We start from the raw sequence: 21180 nt of genomic DNA, 5'->3' as shown, positions 1-21180 counted from the left end.
CCACATAGTATAACTGTAGATTGTATAGTATAGCATTGTATAGTAGTGTACATAAGACCCAGTGCCTCATCCGTAGCTAACAGTGTATTGCACTATCGCAGGACCTCAGCATGTCTACCATGCTTTTTGTAAACTTTATGTACATATACCTGATATGTCTTTATTCTTATTACTTGTATTATTGCACAATGTCTTATTCTCATCCTATTGGATTCTTATTATTGTATTATGGCATTATTGTATTATTGCACAATCGTTGCGGGCAAGACCCCCCGCATTTCACTGTATACTTGTATGCCGTGACAAATAAAACTCTTGATGTGACTTGACTAATATCTTGGGTTTGAAACTGACCAAGTGATACTAATACTTTGGGTTTTACGGGAGGACCACCCAACCTTATGGGCAGAGTGATATACAGAAAAACTGCTTCAACGTCCCTCTTTATGCTGATCATCAGGAAGCTGGTTCTGTTCCTGTACAGGAAGCCAATCCTTTGCCGCAGTTTAATGGCACGATTGTCTATTTGGTATTTAAAGGGGCTGTAAGAGCCAATTTACTGGTAAAGTGCCATATGTTATATTTTATGTATTTGTTTTGATTTCTGCCATTATATGCATTGTGCCTGCCAAGTTGGGTTCATGGCAGCAGTTCCCTTTGCTCACCAGTAGGTGGCTTACCTTGTGTTTAGAGCCTCTATGTTTTGATCAGACGAGTAGCCTACACAAGCCACAGACACGTCAATTAAGTTCTAGCCGGTTTCAGCCTCCTCAGGGCTTGTAGGTTTATTGTTTTTCAGTCACAAGGTAATTCAAGCCTTTATAGGGGTACTTTAACAAAAAACAACAATTTATTTTGCACATAATCCCACACATATCCCAAGGCTCTAAACTGTTTTGCATACATTGATGTAGATGAAAACATTTTGATATAATGATTGCAATAGGGAATCATCATTTCATTACATAATTTCATTGAGCTGTAATTAAAAACAACACAAGGATTCAGTGTCCTCTGATGACATCACAGGAGGATATATTCAAACTTGTGAACTCTCAAACTAAATGAATGTGTGCAAAATATTTTAGAGCCTTGGATAATGTGTGAGATTATGTGCAAAATAAATCGGCTTTGTAAATCGGCTTTGTTGAAGTGCGGTGAAGTGCCCCTTTAACTGTAGATGTGTCATCCAGCCCGTCTGTCTGTCTTACTTACTTGAGGTTCTCGGAGACGGTCTTGGCTCTGTTGTAGTGGCCTCCGGTGGGGTTGGCAGCAGCGATGACGGACGTCCTGGCGGGGAGCGAGGACACGATGCCGGCCTTCGCCAGACTGACTGACTGCTGCTCCATCGCCTCCAGTAGAGCCTGCTGCTGAGTCCCCAGCTTATCAAACTCATCTATACAGCACACCCCTACACAGTACACACACACACACACACACAGTTTATCAAACTCATCTATTACAGCACACCCCTACACACAGTTTATCAAACTCATCTATACAGCACACCCCTACACACACAGTTTATCAAACTCATCTATACAGCACACCCCTACACACACACACACACACAGTTTATCAAACTCATCTATACAGCACACCCCTACACACACACACACACACACACACACACACACACACAGTTTATCAAACTCATCTATACAGCACACCCCTACACACACACACAGTTTATCAAACTCATCTATACAGCACACCCCTACACACACAGTTGATCAAACTCATCTATATAGCACACCCCTACACACACACAGTTTATCAAACTCATCTATACAGCACACCCCTACAGTTTATCAAACTCATCTGTTACAAAGGGTCAGATTAAACCGAATATATATATTTATTACTTGAGATATATTGTATAATATTTGTATATCGTTTGATATCCCTTGTATATTCTTTGTACATATACACGGAATATCCCTTTACCTAGGTACAGGCCAGACCATAATATTCGTTCTCCTATTGGACAGCGACCCCCCTAGGCGCCACGGCCATACCCCCAATGTCTAGTTCAAAGTCACCGCTAAGACATGTCTCAACATGCCCAGGTTTGCGCAGGAATACGAGACAGAAATGAGGTTGGCACTAGATTATTCATCTTACGTATATAAATACGTCGCAGGTGGATACAGAAGCACTTAGTCTTAGTTACCCTCAAACGAGTTAACCCAACAAGTTGAAGCCTTCATCACGAGTCAACGACCAAGTGAAGTGAGCAACCTTGCGTCTAAATAGAGCACTTAGAACCGTGTGCGAATAGGATAGTAAAAGTGTCAGAGCTTAGTGAAATAACGTCAAGTTCGACCTAGTTAATGTGAAGTACCGTGCACAGGAGAATCTACACCGGTGAATGCAGAGCCTTTTCCGGCTGGATTATATTGATTTTGGTACCGTGGTTGCTGGAGCAGAGAACCGTCTACCCCGCTGCTGTGTGGGATTTACCCGTGAGGAGCATCACTCGAGCCCGTCTCTAGGAAGAGGCTGGCTGGCTTTCATCCATGCTGCACGCATACTTGGATTATAGCTGCTGCTTTCGTCTGCCGATCGAGGGAGTATATGTACCGCCTCCCGTAGCTGGAGCTTATTGATTCCTCGTTGATCCGGACTTTTGCATTCGAACGTTCCTCTCCCCTGCTGGCTTACAACCGGAGGGAACCCCCTTAGTATCTCCAGCTGACCTACGAGTGTGCCTTATATAATTCTTATGCTACAGGTGGTATTAATTATCCCCTTCGTAATATGCTCATGGACTTACGCTCTTGACCTATTCATGTACATTCTTCGCCTTACAAGCGCAACTCTCATTCTTAATAAATGTAAGATAATCTTGGTGCTCTTCTAATAAATATTACAAACAGTACTTTCTTGTTAAGCCGTGTTATTGTGGGGGTGTTCATCACATATACATGTGTACTGTATGGCCAGTAGTAATGTACATAACGCAGTAGTGGTTTAATGATACCAAATTGTACCCCTCAGTTACATCATCTATACAGCACACCCCTACACACACACAGTTTATCAAACTCATCTATACAGCACACCCCTACACACACACACAGTTTATCAAACTCATCTATACAGCACACCCCTACACACACAGTTTATCAAACTCATCTATACAGCACACCCCTACACACACACAGTTTATCAAACTCATCTATACAGCACACCCCTACACACACACACAGTTTATCAAACTCATCTATACAGCACACCCCTACACACACACACACACACACACACACACACACAGTTTATCAAACTCATCTATACAGCACAGCACACCCCTACACACACAGTTTATCAAACTCATCTATACAGCACACCCCTACACCAGGGTTTCCGTTAGAAAAAATTGTTGCCGGTCTCCGTGTCCTGCAAGATTTCAATCTACCGGACAAATGGGATCAATTCCGGTCAGAGTTTATTGAGCTTAAAAACAATTGATAGGCAGGCTATATAAAGAATGACATCCTCAAGGCATGTAGATTTATAATATTTTTTACTTAAAACTAGGCTACTTTTGCATATACAGTCATTATATTCCAAATCAAATAAGTCCAGAGACTCCGTGCTGCTGCTGACTTTAAATCAAATAGGTGTCTCTGGGCAGTCGGCCCGACATTAAATACAGCAGTGTGTTATAATCACATTTTTATGAGCTAACGAATTCCGTTATATTGGACATTTGTATTAATTATCGTGAAATATAAACGTTGCGTGATGACTATTATATCTCCACCTCCCAGTCCCAACGAAGAACATACAAATAGTATGCAACTGCAGAGCCGCAGAACCAGCGGCGCTTTCAGGTCCGGTCACAGGCCCGCTCAACAGCGCCACCCACCCAACAGCTGAATTGCCAATGGCTGAATTGGAGTATTGCACTGTGCGTGCACAACTGTCAGCTCTGCGGCTCTGCAGTTGCATGCTTCTCGCAAATCTAGCTCCCGCTGCCAAAACAAATGAATCTCGACATCGCTTCACCAATAGTCGTTATCAGAACACTACACACATATCATAATAGAACACACATCGTTGTCATTATTAGACCTGCTTGGTGAAGCAACAATGAAACAAATGTAACTATTTTAATACAATTCAAATTGTGCTTAGAGGGAATTATTTTCACTGGACATTATGACCGGAGAGATTTAAATATGTCGGACTTCAACAGATTTTGCCGGTCAAAAACCGGTAATTACCGGACAACGGAAACCCTGCCCTACACACACACACACAGTTTATCAAACTCATCTATACAGCACACCCCTACACACACAGTTTATCAAACTCATCTATACAGCACACCCCTACACACATACACAGTTTATCAAACTCATCTATACAGCACACCCCTACACACACACAGTTTATCAAACTAATCTATACAGCACACCCCTACACACACAGTTTATCAAACTCATCTATACAGCACACCCCTACACACACACACAGTTTATCAAACTAATCTATACAGCACACCCCTACACACACACAGTTTATCAAACTCATCTATACAGCACACCCCTACACACACACACACACACACAGTTTATCAAACTCATCTATACAGCACAGCACACCCCTACACACACAGTTTATCAAACTCATCTATACAGCACACCCCTACACACACAGTTTATCAAACTCATACTCATACACACACACACACACACACACGCACCTTGATCAGCCAGGACCAAGGCTCCAGCCTCCAAAGCGTAGTCCCCTGAGCCTGGGTCTCTGGACAGACTGACTGTTAGTCCTAGACACATAGATATTATATTATTCTGAGCCTGGGTCTATGGACAGACTGACCGTTAGTCCTAGACACATAGGGATGCACGATAATTATCGGGTCAATAATTATCGGGCCGATATCAGCAATTATGACGTCATCCCGCTAAAAGTATTGATAGCTCCGAGAATAATTTCTTTTTTACACTTTTTTTACACTTTTTTTTTCCGTGTCAACGTTCACACGCACAATATATGCTTACTTAGGATTTGACTTGATTCAACAACAAAGCAGTCGGGGCAATGGCAAGCCGAAAACTGTCGAAAATTTGGTTATTTGAAGTTTGGATTTTTTTTTTTTTGAGACTAAAGTACCGAAAAAAGGTACCGTTGGGTACCGGTATCGATTCACAGGTACCGGTACCGTATCGGTTCAAATGTGAACGGTACCCATCCCTACTGACAAAGCACAATACCTGTTGGTTTTTAGTTCACTCATTGTTCAGGGAAACACATTGTTAATGACATTGACGGATTGTGAATTTTGTGATTGACTCAAATTATATTTATTTGGAAAAATAAATATAGTCACTTTATTTGAAGAGTCAAAACTGTTCTCTTGGCTTTGTTTTGTTCATAGTAGTAACGCTCATGTCATGATAAATCTGGTTAGGTCAAAACTACATTTAAAACTTTTTTTAAATACATAAAAAAAAAAAATTATAATACAATAAATATATATATATATCGGTTATCGGTATTGACCTTGAGGAGCATAAAGTTATCGGTATCGATATCAGGGTAAAAAAATCAATATCGTGCACCCCTTATATTATTCTGAGCCTGGGTCTCTGGACAGACTGACCGTTAGTCCTAGACACATAGATATTATATTATTCTGAGCCTGGGTCTCTGGTATGTGTGCAGGGTTTGCTGATTAATAGTAATTCATTGAGCGCTTATCCTTAACATTAGGGCACAAGTATCTTGTGTTGTTTCATACATTTGAATGAATTAATTGTATTAATTAATAAATAATATTTTACATGTATTAAAAATAATGATTTACCTGAGGTGGTGGTGCTGTTGCCACACACATAGATCCCTCTGGGAGCCACATTACACACAGCCTACACACATACACACACACACCGTTTTGTTTGAAACCATCAATCAAATTCTACATACAATGGGTTAAATATCCTAGAGGTTGAACATGGTTGAAAGTAGAGATAGGCATTTACAGGCATAGTACAGGTGAGGATAGGTGGGCATATCAATGTTTGAATATCCCTGTTAACCGTCTGTAGTGTGGTAGTGAAAGGGTTACCCTCCTGTAGTGTTTCAAGTTTCAAGTTTCTTTAATAGTTGTCATACAGAAGTACAGAATACTTTCATACAAAATGCTTCTTACTGTTACGCTCCAGAGACTGTGCTAGACAAGATAGTATCAAATAACATAGAATTTAGAAGAAGAAAATGAGGTCACAGTATAGACATATGTACAATATTCTGAGTTACCATATAATATACAATACTATGCAGTGTACTAATGTACAGTACTATATAGTGCAAAGCAGAAATGGGATGAGGTACAATTTAGGTACAATTTACAGTAAGGTGTACGAGTTGTAGTGCAATCCTTCATCAATAAATATAAAGTGTGGGGAGTGGGTGCTACAGTGTGTTTGTTTAAAGTGGGTGTGTGCTATAAAGTGTGTGGAGTGGGTGCTACAGTGTGTTTGTTTAAAGTGAGTGTGTGCGTGTGGATGTGTGTGCTATGTGCGTTTGGTGGTTGTTGTTGTGTAGTGTTCATTGTTCGTTTAGCAGCCTGATGGCCTGGGGATAGAAGCTTCTTCTGAGTCTTTCTGTGCTCGCCTTGAGACTCCGGTATCGCTTGCCTGACCGCAGCAGTTCAAAGAGGCAGTTGTTCGGGTGACTGGAGTCTTTAATGATTCTCTTAGCCTTGCCCTTGCAACGCTTGTTGTAAATGTTCTGGAGGGTGGGGAGCCCCCCTCCAATTGTGCGTTCGGCTGAACGTGTCACTCTTTGTAGTCTGCTTCGGTCTTGTGCAGTGCTATTCCCAAACCAGGAGGGGATGTTGCCAGTCAAGATGCTCTCTATTGTACATGAGTAGAAGTTCTTAAGGATCTTCTGACTGACTTGGAACTTCCTTAGGCGCCTGAGGAAGTAGAGGCGTTGTCGTGCCTTCTTCACAACACTGTCAATGTGTGTGGTCCATGTCAAGTCCTCGGATATGTAGGCTCCGAGGTACTTAAAGCTGTTGACTCTCTCAACCGGTGCCCCGTCGATGCTGAGGGGGCTGTAGTCCTTGACCCCCGACCTCCTGAAGTCCACAATCATCTCCTTTGTTTTGCTGACGTTCAGGGAGAGGCTGTTTTCCTGGCACCATCCCGCCAGGACCTTGACCTCTTCCAGGTAGGCCCTCTCGTCGTTGGCAGAGATCAGGCCCACCACCACTGTGTCGTCAGCAAATTTGATGATTGTATTGCTACTCCGCTGAGCCACACAGTCGTGTGTGTACAGGGAGTAGAGGAGGGGACTCAGAACACAGCCCTGGGGGGCCCCTATGTTGAGGGTGATGGATGAGGAGGTGCAGTTGCCTGCTCTCACCACCTGGGGTCTGCCAGTCAGGAAGTCCAAGACCCACTGGCAGAGGTCATAGTTCAAGCCCAGGTCCCTGAGCTTGGCTATGAGTATGGAGGGGACTATGGTATTGAATGCAGAGCTGTAGTCGATGAATAGCATTCTCACATAGTTCCCCTGCCTCTTGTCCAGGTGTGATGCTGCTGTGTGCAGCACATGGGCTATGGCGTTCTCCGTGGACCTGTTGGGGCGGTATGCAAATTGCAGAGGGTCCATGTTGATGGGGAGGGAGGAGCAGATGTAGCCCTTTACTAGCTTCTCAAAGCACTTCATGGCTATGGAGGTGAGAGCTACAGGGCGGTAGTCGTTGAGGCAAGCAGGCTTGGATTTTTTGGGTACAGGGATAATAGTGGACTTCTTCAGGCAGGTGGGGATGACAGCCTGTTCTAAGGACAGGTTAAATATGTCAGTGAATACTGGGGCCAGTTGGTCGGCACAGACTTTTAGGACGCGGCCGGGGATGCCGTCCGGACCTGCTGCCTTCCTGATATTCACTTTTTTAAAGGTCCGCCTCACCTCATGCTCTGTTACCCTGAACACTGCGTCTCCATCAGCAGCCGACCCCCCCCCCCCCCCCATTGCCGTGGCTTGTGGGCTGGTGTTGTTATTACCAGCATCAAACCTCGCATAGAAGGTATTGAGGTCATTTGCTAAGGAGATGTCACTGTTCAGTTTGAGGGAGGCGCCTTTGTAGTCTGTCATCGTTTTGAGCCCCTGCCACATAGCTCTAGAGTCAGCTTGTTCAAACTGGTGTGGTAGTGAAAGGGTTAACCCTTTGTCATGTGGCAGTGAAAGGGTTATCCTTCTGTAGTGTCACAGTGAAAGGGTTAACCCTTTGGTAGAGTGGTAGTGAAAGGGTTAAAAAGATGTAGGTAAATTGGATGTAATGTAGTCTGAAGCGTTATTTTCTGCTTAATGAGCCTGGCTTCTGTCCTTCACTCAACAAATAATCACAATTATGTTCCTTTAATTTATTTCATTATAGTAGTAGTAGAGTAGTAGTAATAGTAGTAGTAGCAGTTTGATGAACATTGTTACTCAGCTGTAAGAGTTGTACCCTTCCTGCTGACTTGATAAAAGCGTTAGCTAAATGACTAAATGTAAATGTAGTAGCAGTAGTGTGTTTACCTGAAGCATCTGGCTCTTGCCCAGGCCAGGGTCGCCTACCACCAGAATGTGAGGGTCTGCTCTGATTGACAGACTGCTCCTGTCTGTCTGCCTCTGTCGCCCTCCAAACAGACACAGTGACAGGCCTGCTTTCACCAGCTACACACACACACACACACACACACACACACACACACACACACACACACACACACACACACACACACACACACACACACACACACACACACACACACACACACACACACACACACACACACACACACACACACACACACACACACACACACACACACACACACACACACACACACACACACACACACACACACACACACACACACACACACACACACACACACACACACACACACACACACACACACACACACACACACACACACACACACACACACACACACACACACACACACACACACACACAGTTATGTCTGTCTCCCTCCTATCCGGGTTCAGTAATCGTATCTGTAATCTGAATTGTGTAATTCCACTTTTACCATCTAAATCTGTCATCTAAATCCCATTTCTAATCAATAAAGTATAATGTGTAATATGTAATCCCTAAAGTATGTGTAATCTATAAAGTATAATGTGTAATCTATAAAGTGTAATCTATAAAGTATAATGTAATCTATAAAGTATAATGTGTAATCTGTAATCTATAAAGTATAATGTGTAATCTATGAAGTATAATCTGTAAAGTATGTGTAATCTATAAAGGATAATGTGTAATCTGTAGTCTATGAAGTATAATCTGTAATCTATAATGTGTAATCCGACTCACCAGATGGCCGTAGATGGCAGGACACAGAGAACTGAGAAAGGACAGGAGGAGATGATGTAGATATGATTATGTTATGATAATGATATTGTGATAATCCTCTGAGACCCACATAGACCCATTTCTTGTATTTTTTTTAGGGGGGGCAGGGGGTCTTTAGGGGGAAATAGCAGGTCAACAGTAGATGCCACATACTGTAGAAGTGGTGACATCATCTGAAAACTGGGAACCTGGAGATTAATTTGTAATCTTAATTAATTTCGGCAATGGAAAACCGAAAAGGCTGAGTAGAGTAGAGTCGAGTCGAGTATGTACCATGCAGTGGAAAAGCACCAAAGACCTTGAGGAACATATTAACACATTGTCCGCCATGGGTTATATCCATCAATATAGCCAGTCTGCCACCGTTAAAAGCCTATGGAGATGTTTACCTTCTTTGCAGGGCTATAACTTTTTAAATTGTATTGCTATATTGACATTACTATGGCCCATTCAACATTGATTATCTATCGTTCCGGATGTGGGAATGTTATATTTTTTCATTCATACATTGTTGTGTTAATACCGTCTTGAATATAAGTATGTTTATAAGCTTTTCTGCTGTAATTCCAAAAACACTAGTTATAGGCCCAAACGCATATGATAGATTATCGATTGCCTTTTCTTTCCTATACACGCTATATTAAAAAAATTCAAATGTATATGATCGGTATACATTATGCTTCATCATGCGTGGAGGAAAGGGGGGGCGGGGGTCGTCTATAATTCCTTGATCGTCAGTAACGGCTTTATGTAGTATGGGTTGATATATTGATCAGACTGTTTGCAAACAAAGAAACGCACAATCGGGTTGAAAATAACGTTACTGTTCTCTTACCGTGTGCCGATGAAACTGGCGGAGAAAGATCCCAATTATTCGACGGCGATCACCTAGATCCATTTCCGGTTTGTATGGCGCAATAAACGCCGAAATCATATCGATTATTGCGTTATGGCAGCGATCCATATGCACTATATTGTTTGTCTGTAGTCCCGTAGCGAGATGTGACTGCCGGAGGAATTTCCTCAACGCACCGATAATACTTTCCGGTTTTTGAGTGTGTAACTCGCCCGACCATCCACCAGGCGGCAGTATTGAGGCGTTGCAGTACAGCGATGTTGTACAGCGATGTTGGCGGTCAACGCATGGCGGGCAATAACGCTGGACAGCGTTTTTGGTGCTGGATGTGTTAAGAAAGAGTGCAATAAATTCTTTTATTGAAAAAATAAGAATCGTGTGAGAATCGTGATCTCAATTCTTAGAGAAAAATCGTGATTCACATTTTAGCAAGAATCGCCCAGCCCTACTTTGTATATATTATATTTATCTATTTTTTACCTTATTTTTCTAGCACTCGCTTGTATTTAAATATGTTTAAGTTAAGTATTGTGTGATTTTGTGTGAAGGGCGGACTAGCAAAGTAAAATTTTCATTGTATGGCAAACTGTCTGTTTAACTGTGCACATGACGATGAACAATCTTGAATCTTGATTGACAGATTGTAGAATGGGTACAATACAGTACAGCTCAATACACACAATTGTTAAGGGGATTCAGACCAGAAAAAGACTTTCGTCTTGTTTACATCAGTGTATGTCATAACATTTATGACATACACGACATACCGATATACAGTACTGTTACATCCAGACATTTATGGCATACAAGATACAAATATACTAGCATCTTACTGTAGTTTTGATAATAGTGATACTAGCATCTTACTGTAGTTTTGATAATATAGTGATTCAGATTCAGATTCAGATTCCTTTATTGAGCCATTTGTGTAAAACACATGTAATTGTTGCAGCAATACAGTGTATGCATTTTCTTTTCTTTTTTCACAGTAAACAACACCTGTGGAGTGGAAGTCCTTGTTTCCCGCAACCAGCCACGGAGTTCGTCCATTTTATACTAGCATATTACTGTAGTTTTAATATATAGTGATACTAGCAGCTTACTGTAGTTTTGATCATATATAGTGATACTAGCATATTACTGTAGTTTTAATAATATTATATAGTGATACTAGCATCTTACTGTAGTTATGATCATAGTGATACTAGCATCTTACTGTAGTTATGATCATATATATAGTGATACTAGAATCTTACTTGAGTTATGATCATATATAGTGATACTAGCATCTTACTGTAGTTATGATCATATATAGTGATACTAGCATCTTACTGTAGTTATGATCATATATAGTGATACTAGCATCTTACTTGAGTTATGATCATATATAGTGATACTAGCATCTTACTGTAGTTATGATCATATATAGTGATACTAGCATCTTACTGTAGTTATGATCATATATAGTGATACTAGCATCTTACTGTAGTTATGATCATATATAGTGATACTAGCATCTAACTGTAGTTATGATCATATATAGTGATACTAGCATCTTACTGTAGTTATGATCATATATAGTGAGAGAAAACGGGGTTTATTCAATGTATGTGATGTATAGATTGGGGGGAGATGGTAGCATCTAAAGGTGCCAGGTCAGAGAGGTCGAAATGTGCTTGGCTTAGAAGACGGTGATAGAAGAAGCGGTTCAGAGGCAGTATGCCAGCAGAATGTTTAGCAGGGCCGAATGTTGACATTCCGATCTGGAACAAGCTGATAGCGCCACAGAGCGAGGGAGAGGGGTGACATCCTTAATGAAACAGTAGAAACTGCGTTTTGATGTGTGTAAAGGTTAAACGCGGTTGTCATGACAGCGCGTCGCATGACAACCAGAAGAGGGGCGGGGCTATCGTTGCTATGACGAAGATCTATAAGTCGAACAGTGTTTCCGGGTGTGAGGCAGACCAAAGAAACAAATCCCACAGGAGGGAAGAGACCAAGAGACTCTCTCCTCTCATCACGGAGAGGGGGGGGGGGAGAATGACACATCATCATTAGCTTCGGCTAACACGAGGAGGGTTTAGGCTACGACCAGGCCTGACCACCATTGGACTGAATAGCAGGAGGACGATAGACTGAACACACCGAAATATCATTAGAATAGATCTTACAAGGACAATACAATCTGTTAACATCTGAGCTGAGGCTTCTGTTTATATCAATAAACAACGCTTCTCCTTGTAAGGTATTACGCTGTGTCAAAATGTCAAATTCTTACGAAGGTGGAGAATTATTATGGTTTGCGGATCGCACTAACGGGGAGAGATAAGGATCATATCAGCCAGTATATGAGACGTCAGGACCATTAAAAGTACACAACGCAGAGGAATTGGATGGAGAGAGGATAACACAAGAAGACGTGATACTGGCCAGATTGATCAGAATCTAACAGTTGGTGCCGTGACCCGGATTTGCAAGAGATAAGAACAACGGAAAAAGACTTTTCAATGCGGTGACAAGTGAACAACAGCCATCATGGACTCGAGCCAAGCCGGCAAGCGAGGCCAGCCAACCATGGGAGAGAGTCGAGTCGAGCGATCAGGAGGCAAACCAGCGCTGTAGGAGAAACAGCGCTCAGGAGAAAGATGTGAGTTCACTGTGCACACACGGTTGTTTTGATCTTTTAAGCCAAATAAAAACGAACAGATAGGGCATCCGTAAATAAGGAGCGACAGAGAAGCCAGCTGTAATAATATGAGCAGAGAGCCATGGGGTTTTGAAAAACCGAGATGGGTGTTATCTACAGAGAAGGAAAAACAAACGGGGCAGGCTGCACGGTTTTGGTTTAAGGAGGGAAAATGCGAGATGAGGAAAAGAGGGGGGAATGCTGAACCAGACTGAAAAATTGTTATGGCGGCATTGTTATGACAAGACTGTCGCCTGAGACGGCCCACCTTAAACTGGTTGCTGTGGTCTCAAGACGGCCGGAATTTGTCGTGGCGGGAGGAAAGTCGATTGGGTATTTACCTTAAACTGTGTATTATGTCCGATAAGCAAGAGTTTAGTCCGGGAGAAGCGTCCCCTGATATGGATAGGAAAGAGAGAAAAAAAGCAGTGTTTTTAGGCCTTGGAAGGAAGGGCAGCAACCGTTTGTTTGAGAGAGTAGCCATTATGAGCGAGACAAGATGGCCGCTAGGAGCCACGAGGAGGATGAGATAAGATGAGAGGAAATGTCAACAAATTTGCACCAAGACAAGATGGCCGCAAAGAGCCACGAGGAGATAACAACAGATAAGAACCAGGAAGTGACACGTCAACTAAAACACCATAGAGGAGGAGTAGGTGGCCACCTAGTGGAGGAGGGGGGGTAGTGCTGGGGAGTTTATTACCCATAGGGGAATATTTAGATATAGGTCTGTACTACCATCTAGTGGCGGAGTGGGGGAGTGATTCAAGTTTAGAATCTACTGGGAGAGGGTAGATCTATTATAATAATAATATTGATATACAGGTTAATTAAATAGAGTTTAATCATACAATGGATTAAATAAGAATTGCACAGAGAGAGGAGGTGCAGTTATTTGAATGGGTTAATTATGGAATAAAGAGGGAGTTTGAATTCTAGTGGGGCTTTCTCACACCTGATAGATAGGCAGTCTTCAGAAGACACGTCACCAGAAGAACTGGCGCGTGCTGGGGGTCAACCTGGGATGAAGATGAGAGAGCGGAGTGGGTATCGGTTATCTGCTGGTGTCACGACGGAAGATGACAAACAGGGACAGATATGGGTGTGGAGAAGGTGGTAGACTAATAGCAAAACAAGGGAAGTCGAATGTACAGACGACTGCTGGTGTTGTGTTTCTGCTTTCAGCGGGGGGAGACACCGACAGCGGTGGAGATGACCAGGAGACAGACTGGAGGAGGAGGAAGCAGCAGGGGCCAGGCACCGCAGCCTGGCACACAGATCATCCACGACGAGAGAGAGGAGATGGCGGCGGTGGGAGAGCAGATGTGGAGAGGACAGCCAGAGCACTGAGGCCGTAGCAGACCAGAGGAGAAATGTTTGCCTAGAGGACCGCGCCCTGGAACGGGGACCAGCTCAGGAAAGGAGCCATCACTGAAAGGGGCCCTTGCCCTAGAAGACGGGACCGGCCCAAGATGGGGAGTGTACTGTAAGAGGGAAGGGAGCGCTCTGATTTGACGTGGGGTGTACCTGAGTAGGGGGGCCAAAGGGTGTGTTGTCTGAAGTTGCAAATCTGTGTTTTTCTCTGTCTCTCTCTCTCTCTCTCTCCTCCCTGACCGTTGTTTGTCCTTTCTGGTTTAGGTGTGATGCGTGTAATGGAAAACAATAAGGCAACAGGATAGAATTGTTGAGAGCAGACGGAGGGGCCCTAATTGTTATGAGTCTATTTTTGGGTATAATTAATTGAAAAACCAAGTAGTCTGTTGATTCTGAAGGTTGATTAAGAATCAAAGGGGGGAATGAGAGAAAACGGGGTTTATTCAATGTATGTGATGTATAGATTGGGGGGAGATGGTAGCATCTAAAGGTGCCAGGTCAGAGAGGTCGAAATGTGCTTGGCTTAGAAGATGGTGATAGAAGAAGCGGTTCAGAGGCAGTAGCCAGCAGAATGTTTAGCAGGGCCGAATGTTGACATTCCGATCTGGAACAAGCTGATAGCGGCACAGAGCGAGGGAGAGGGGTGACATCCTTAATGAAACAGTAGAAACTGCGTTTTGATGTGTGTAAAGGTTAAATGCGGTTGTCATGACAGCGCGTTGCATGACAACCAGAAGAGGGGCGGGGCTATCGTTGCTATGATGAAGATCTATAAGTCGAACAGTGTTTCCGGGTGTGAGGCAGACCAAAGAAACAAATCCCACAGGAGGGAAGAGACCAAGAGACTCTCTCCTCTCATCACGGAGAGGGGGGGGGGGGGAAGAATGACACATCATCATTAGCTTCGGCTAACGCGAGGAGGGTTTAGGCTACGACCAGGCCTGACCACCATTGGACTGAATAGCAGGAGGACGATAGACTGAACACACCGAAAAATCATTAGAATAGATCTTACAAGGACAATACAATCTGTTAACATCTGAGCTGAGGCTTCTGTTTATATCAATAAACAACGCTTCTCCTTGTAAGGTATTACGCTGTGTCAAAGTGTCGAATTCTTACGAAGGTGGAGAATTATTATGGTTTGCGGATCGCACTAACGGGGAGAGATAAGGATCATATCAGCCAGTATATGAGACGTCAGGACCATTAAAAGTACACAACGCAGAGGAATTGGATGGAGAGGATAACACAAGAAGACGTGATACTGGCCAGATTGATCAGAATCTAACAATAGTGATACTAGCATCTTACTGTATTGTTATGATCATATATAGTGATACTAGAATCGTACTGTATTGTTATGATAATATAGTGATACTAGCATCTTACTGTATTGTTATGATAATCAATAGTGATACTAGCATCGTACTGTATTGTTATGATAATATATAGTGATACTAGCATCTTACTGTATTGTTATGATAATATATAGTGATACTAGCATCTTACTGTATTGTTATGATAATATATAGTGATACTAGCATCTTACTGTATTGTTTTTTTTTTTTAATATACACTTTTTCTCCCATTTTCTATATTTTCTCCCATCCCAATTTCGTATCATCCAATTCAACCCTCCCCTGTCACGGACGCTGTTTCTTGCCTCCCACAAGCCGGCTGCAATGTGGACTAAGTCATACATAGCACAAGTCCCCTCCGGTACTTGAGGTAACAGCAGTCGCATCTTTTCACCTGCGCAGCTCGATCTCTCAGTGGCGAGGAGTAACGCGTGGGAGGCTCACGCTGCCCCCGACACTTCCTGATTCTACTGCGCAGGCGCACCAACCGACCTGTAGGAGTCGCTGTCCACAACGCCCGATCCCCACCCATCAGTTTCCCACCCCCTAATACGGCCAATGTGTATTAGTACGGACGACCAGCTAAACTGAAAGCAAATGTGGAGCGCTGGGCTCGAACTGACGAGCCCAGCGTCTCCAGCATTTCGTGGCGAGCGCCTTGCCCACTACGCCACGTAGCCGCCCGCATCTTACTGTATTGTTATAATAGTGATACTAGCATCTTACTGTATTATTATGATAATATATAGTGATACTAGCATCTTACTGTATTGTTATGATAATATATAGTGATACTAGCATCTTACTGTATTGTTATGATAATATATAGTGATACTAGCATCTTACTGTACTATGAGTCTCAGTAGGTCAGGCTGGGACTGAATTTCCTGGATGGCGTACAGCTCCTTCAGACTAAACTCCTCCCCTCCACAATCACCTGACACATCCGACCTTTGACCTACACATTCAAAAACAATCAAACTTTATAGACGCACACATTCAATAGTAAATCTTTATTAACACACACTCAAAGAATGCATGGGGACCCAAATGATGTCTTTGAATGTGTCTTTGATGTCTCATTTCTTCAGAAACATACTTCAACCTCATTCATTTCCACTAACATTCCAATACCCCATTAACTTCACTTTAACATTCCTAAGTCAAAGGTTGAATTAAAGGTTATTGATTGAAAACGTTAATTAACAGATTGCAGAATGGGTACAGTACAGTACAGCTCAATACACACAATTGTTAAGGGGATGCAGACCAGAGAAAGACTTTAGTCTTGTTTACATCAGGGTCCCCCATTTTCAATTCATAATGACATTTATGACATACACAACATACAGATATAATAGTCTAATCGAGCGGTTGTCAAACTACGGGTCGTGACCCAAAGTGGGGTCGCGGGTAGGTGACAGTGCATTGGCAACTAAAAAAAACGCAGATCAAGTTTTCCACCCGGCAGCTGTGTGTATTTGCCATGTCTCGCGCCTTCATCAATGGAGGCCGACACACGTATTCCAATACACATCTCACTACACCCTGCGCATTTATAATCGCGGGAGGGGGGTCTGGTCTTTTGTGTGTAACCTGGACTCACAATGGATAGGTTTGTTGTCAGAAGCGTTGCTGGTTGGCCGCGATGAAATGGGCTCTGCCTCTGCGCATAACCAGCTGCTATACCACACTGAAGTGAGGTGGCTATCTGGAGGCAGAGTATTCGCCTTTGTTAACTCTGAGAAGAAGCGCGGATTTTCCTTGCAGACAAAAACAACACATTGGCAGAGAAATGTGCTGATAATGAGCTGGAAACTCCGTTAGTGTCACTCCAGGATAATTCGCGGAGATTTGGGGGCATTTACTCAGCTTGATGGCTTTTTGTAGGAACAGAATGCAGGAGGCGCTCAATGATCTTTCGTGTGACGAGCTACTGAAAGTCAAGTGCACTGGACAGTAGGGGTGGGGGGAAAAATCGATACATAGTAGTATCGCGATACTTTGCGTGGCAATACTGTATCGATACAGGGACGCCAAGTATCGATATTAAATTATTCATTAAAATTTAAAAAGAAAAAATCTTTTTTTGTATAAGTAAGTTGCATTGTTCATTTCAATACCTGTAATAGTACAGTAGTCCACACACGCATGTGCATTCAGTTAAGTTGGAATATGACTGTAATACAAACAGTTCAGTTTGTCAGGTACATGCAACACAGATTAATACAAACAGTTCAGTTTGTCAGGTACATGCAACACAGATTACAGTGTTTACATCTGTCTGCTTGAGAAAATACCATGTTCTGCAATAAAAATGATTAAAGTGAGATGAACAGACTAAACTTTATTTTATTAGATAAAACATGTTAACAGTTTTACTTTGCAGTTAAAAAAAATAAAAAAATTGATAATAAAAAATATCGCAATATTCACGATATATCGAGTATCGCGATACTATTGTATCGCGGCTCAAGTATCGCGATAGTATCGTATCGCGAGGTCTCTGGCGATTCCCACCCCTACTGGACAGGCCCTCGCAAAGTTCTGGATATTAGTCCGGAACGAGTACCCAGTGTTGTGTAATGCTGCGCTGATAAAGCTTGTCCCCTTTGCATCAACATACCTCTGTGAGGGCGGATTTTCAGAGTGGAAGCGGATCTCTGCCAAAGCGCACAAGAGGGCATTTTCTTTTCATGTTCTGGCAACATATTTTGGCTAAATATGCCTCGTTTTATAAATGTGTATACAGAAACAATTCCATTGCTTTTGTTGATAATATTCATTCATTTCATTGATAACATAGTGCTGTAATTTCATTTTCTAAACATCGTGCTTTTATTTTGATATTCCTTATTTCCACGTTGAAATTACGCGATACATTAAGTGTGGGGTCACCAAAAGAAATCCTAAATAAAATGGGGTCATGGTATAAAAAAGTTTGAGAACCCCTGGTCTAATCTAATCATCTAATCTAATCATGACATTTATGACACAGATATACAGTACAGTTACATTTGTGACATACAAGATATGCAAATAAACAAGTTGGGTGGGTGGGAGGGGGGTTCAGACATTTACGGGGGCCAGTTTCAAATTGCAGCCTCCTGTAGGTGCTCTTTGAGAGCGTTTTGAAGGTGGGTAGTGATTCACATTTTTTTACGGCTGTGGGTAGGGCGTTCCACATTGATGTGGCATAATTGCGGAACGTGTTTAGTCCCTTGTTTGAGCCGAATCTGGGTTGGACATGATTTGTGGAACTCCCTCGGGTGTTGTGGTCGTGGTATTCACTGACCTTTGGGAAGTATTTCGACATGTACATGGGTATATGTGGTGTAGTGTATCTTGTAGACCAGGCCCATTGCAAGCTGCTGTACTCTGTCCTCTGTCATCTACTCTAAGACATCCTAGGTTGTCAAAATGGGCAGGGGTGAGGTGGGTTCTAGGAGTAAGGTCAAGCAGTAGTCTGACCAGTTTGTTTTGTGATGTTTGTAATCTTGTTTTTAGTGCCTTTGAGGTGCTTTGGTACCATGAGGGGCAAGCATAGTCGTAGTACCCTTGAATGAGTGCTCCTGTTAGAGTCTTCAGGGTCTTTTTGTTTACCAGAGAGGAGATCCGGTACAAGAATCTTGTTCGTTGCTTGACCTTTTTGATTACATTGGATGCCATTTTGTCACAGGAAAGATTTGCCTCTAGGATGGAACCCAGGTATGTAATTTCATCTTTCCTTGTGACCTTGTTATTACCTTTAGTGTTTCTGACAGAGCTAAGGTAAGGCTTAAGTTAAGGGTTTTTACCTTTAGTGTTGCTGACAGAGTTGGCTTCGATGTAGAGCAGGAACATACACTGGTCCTTCCTACCTCTGGAACTACCTACACACACACACACACACACACACAGTTTGTCTACAATAAATTGTAACCCTGCCTATCCCCAGTGACAAGTCAATGTGTGTGTGTATGTTTGGAGTGTGTGTCTGTGTGTGTGTATGTTTGGAGTGTGTGTGTGTGTGTGTGTGTGTGTGTGTGTGTGTGCGTGCGTGTGGAGTGTGTTTGTTTGGTGTGTGTGTGTATGTTTCAGATTCAGATTACTTTATTCACCATATTGCAGTACAAATGGAACGTGATTCGACGTTTACAGTGCATGCTTTTTTCACAATTAAGAACAATACAACAGTAAATAAATAATTATAAGTAAAGTGCAAGACAGGACAGAACAGTGAGACAACAACAATAAGACTGTAAAAAGTGCAGTGGTTGGGGACATGGATACAGTGCAGCCAGGGGAGGAAATTAGGCCATTTTACTCGCCAAATGAGAGTATTCTTTATGTTTGGCGAGTGATTCATGAACACACTGGCGAGTAGTAAACAAAACAAAAAAATCATTCTGCAATCTGCTGATTCGCTCACTGGCACAGGCCGAACTCTGACTCCCCCCTTATGATTTCTCCTATTTGCGCCTCATAATAATCCATAACCAATGAACATCATCGTTGCGCTCTAAGCTCCTCCAATGAACACTAGTTTTCTAGAAGATGCCGCCCATCTAGGGGAAGTGGATAGACCACTGCGTGCGGCCCTACAGACTCCTGTCACCGGCTTGACAACGTAGACAAACTTAGACAAAAACACATAATAATAATAATAATAATAATAATAATAATAATAATAATAATAATAATAATAATAATAATAATAATAATAATAATAATAATAATAATAATAATAATAATAATAATAATAATAATAATAATAATAATAATAATAATAAATAATAATAATAATAATAAATCAAATTTATATAGCGCCTTTCATAGAACCCAAGGTCGCTTTACAATCAGGACAAAAAATAGGGCAAGGAAAGTAGGGGGGGAGGGGGAAGAGGGGATGAGGGAAAGTAGGGGATAATGGACCTAATTTAATCTAAAACTAACTGATGGGGAAAGCCTTGGTGAAGGTGTGTTTTTAGAGCGGATTTGAAGGTGTCCAGGGTTGGGGCGTTGCGGATTTCGGGGGGGAGAGAGTTCCAGAGGGTAGGGGACGCCACGCTGAAGGCTCTGTCCCCAAAAGTCCGTAACCTGGTGCGAGGGATGGAGAGGAGACCTAGATCAGAGGATCGTAGGTTCCGGGATGGAGTGTACTGGTGGAGGAGATCAGACAGGTACCGGGGGGCGAGGGCATGGAGGGATTTGTAGGTGAGGAGCAGGAGTTTGAAGGTGATGCGGAACCTGACTGGAAGCCAGTGGAGATGGATGAGGGTGGGGGTGATGTGCTGCCAGGGCTTGGTGTGAGTGAGAACCCTGGCAGCTGAGTTCTGGACATACTGGAGCCTGTCCAGGGCTTTGCTGGGTACCCCGAACAGGACTCCATTACAGTAGTCCAACCGGGAGGTGACAAATGAGTGGATCAGGGTCTCCGCCACAGAGTCTGAGAGTGAGGGTCGGAGACGGGAGATGTTCCTGAGGTGGTAGAAGGCAGACTTGGTGACAGATTTGATGT

The 21180-nt window shown here is 42.7% G+C and overlaps 1 protein-coding gene across 1 annotated transcript in view; it reads right to left on the bottom strand.

Moving 5' to 3' along the window:
* The window catches only part of mcm8 (minichromosome maintenance 8 homologous recombination repair factor), a gene marked incomplete at its 5' end in the record, with an annotated part of 69671 nt that overhangs the window by 13540 nt on the left and 34951 nt on the right, over positions 1-21180 (bottom strand). The window contains 7 exons of the mRNA XM_084321939.1: positions 1216-1411; positions 4712-4792; positions 5834-5894; positions 8560-8697; positions 9365-9395; positions 16527-16638; positions 19478-19552. Of these exons, the coding sequence (XP_084178065.1) occupies positions 1216-1411; positions 4712-4792; positions 5834-5894; positions 8560-8697; positions 9365-9395; positions 16527-16638; positions 19478-19552 (694 nt within the window). The remainder of the gene's footprint in view (positions 1-1215; positions 1412-4711; positions 4793-5833; positions 5895-8559; positions 8698-9364; positions 9396-16526; positions 16639-19477; positions 19553-21180) is intronic.

The sequence above is a fragment of the Notolepis coatsorum genome, assembly GCF_963971535.1.
Source record: "Notolepis coatsorum genome assembly, chromosome: 9".
Lineage (NCBI taxonomy): Eukaryota > Metazoa > Chordata > Actinopteri > Aulopiformes > Paralepididae > Notolepis > Notolepis coatsorum.
The sequence above is the reverse complement of the archived record's forward strand: the minus strand, read 5'-3'. Positions and strand labels throughout refer to the sequence as shown.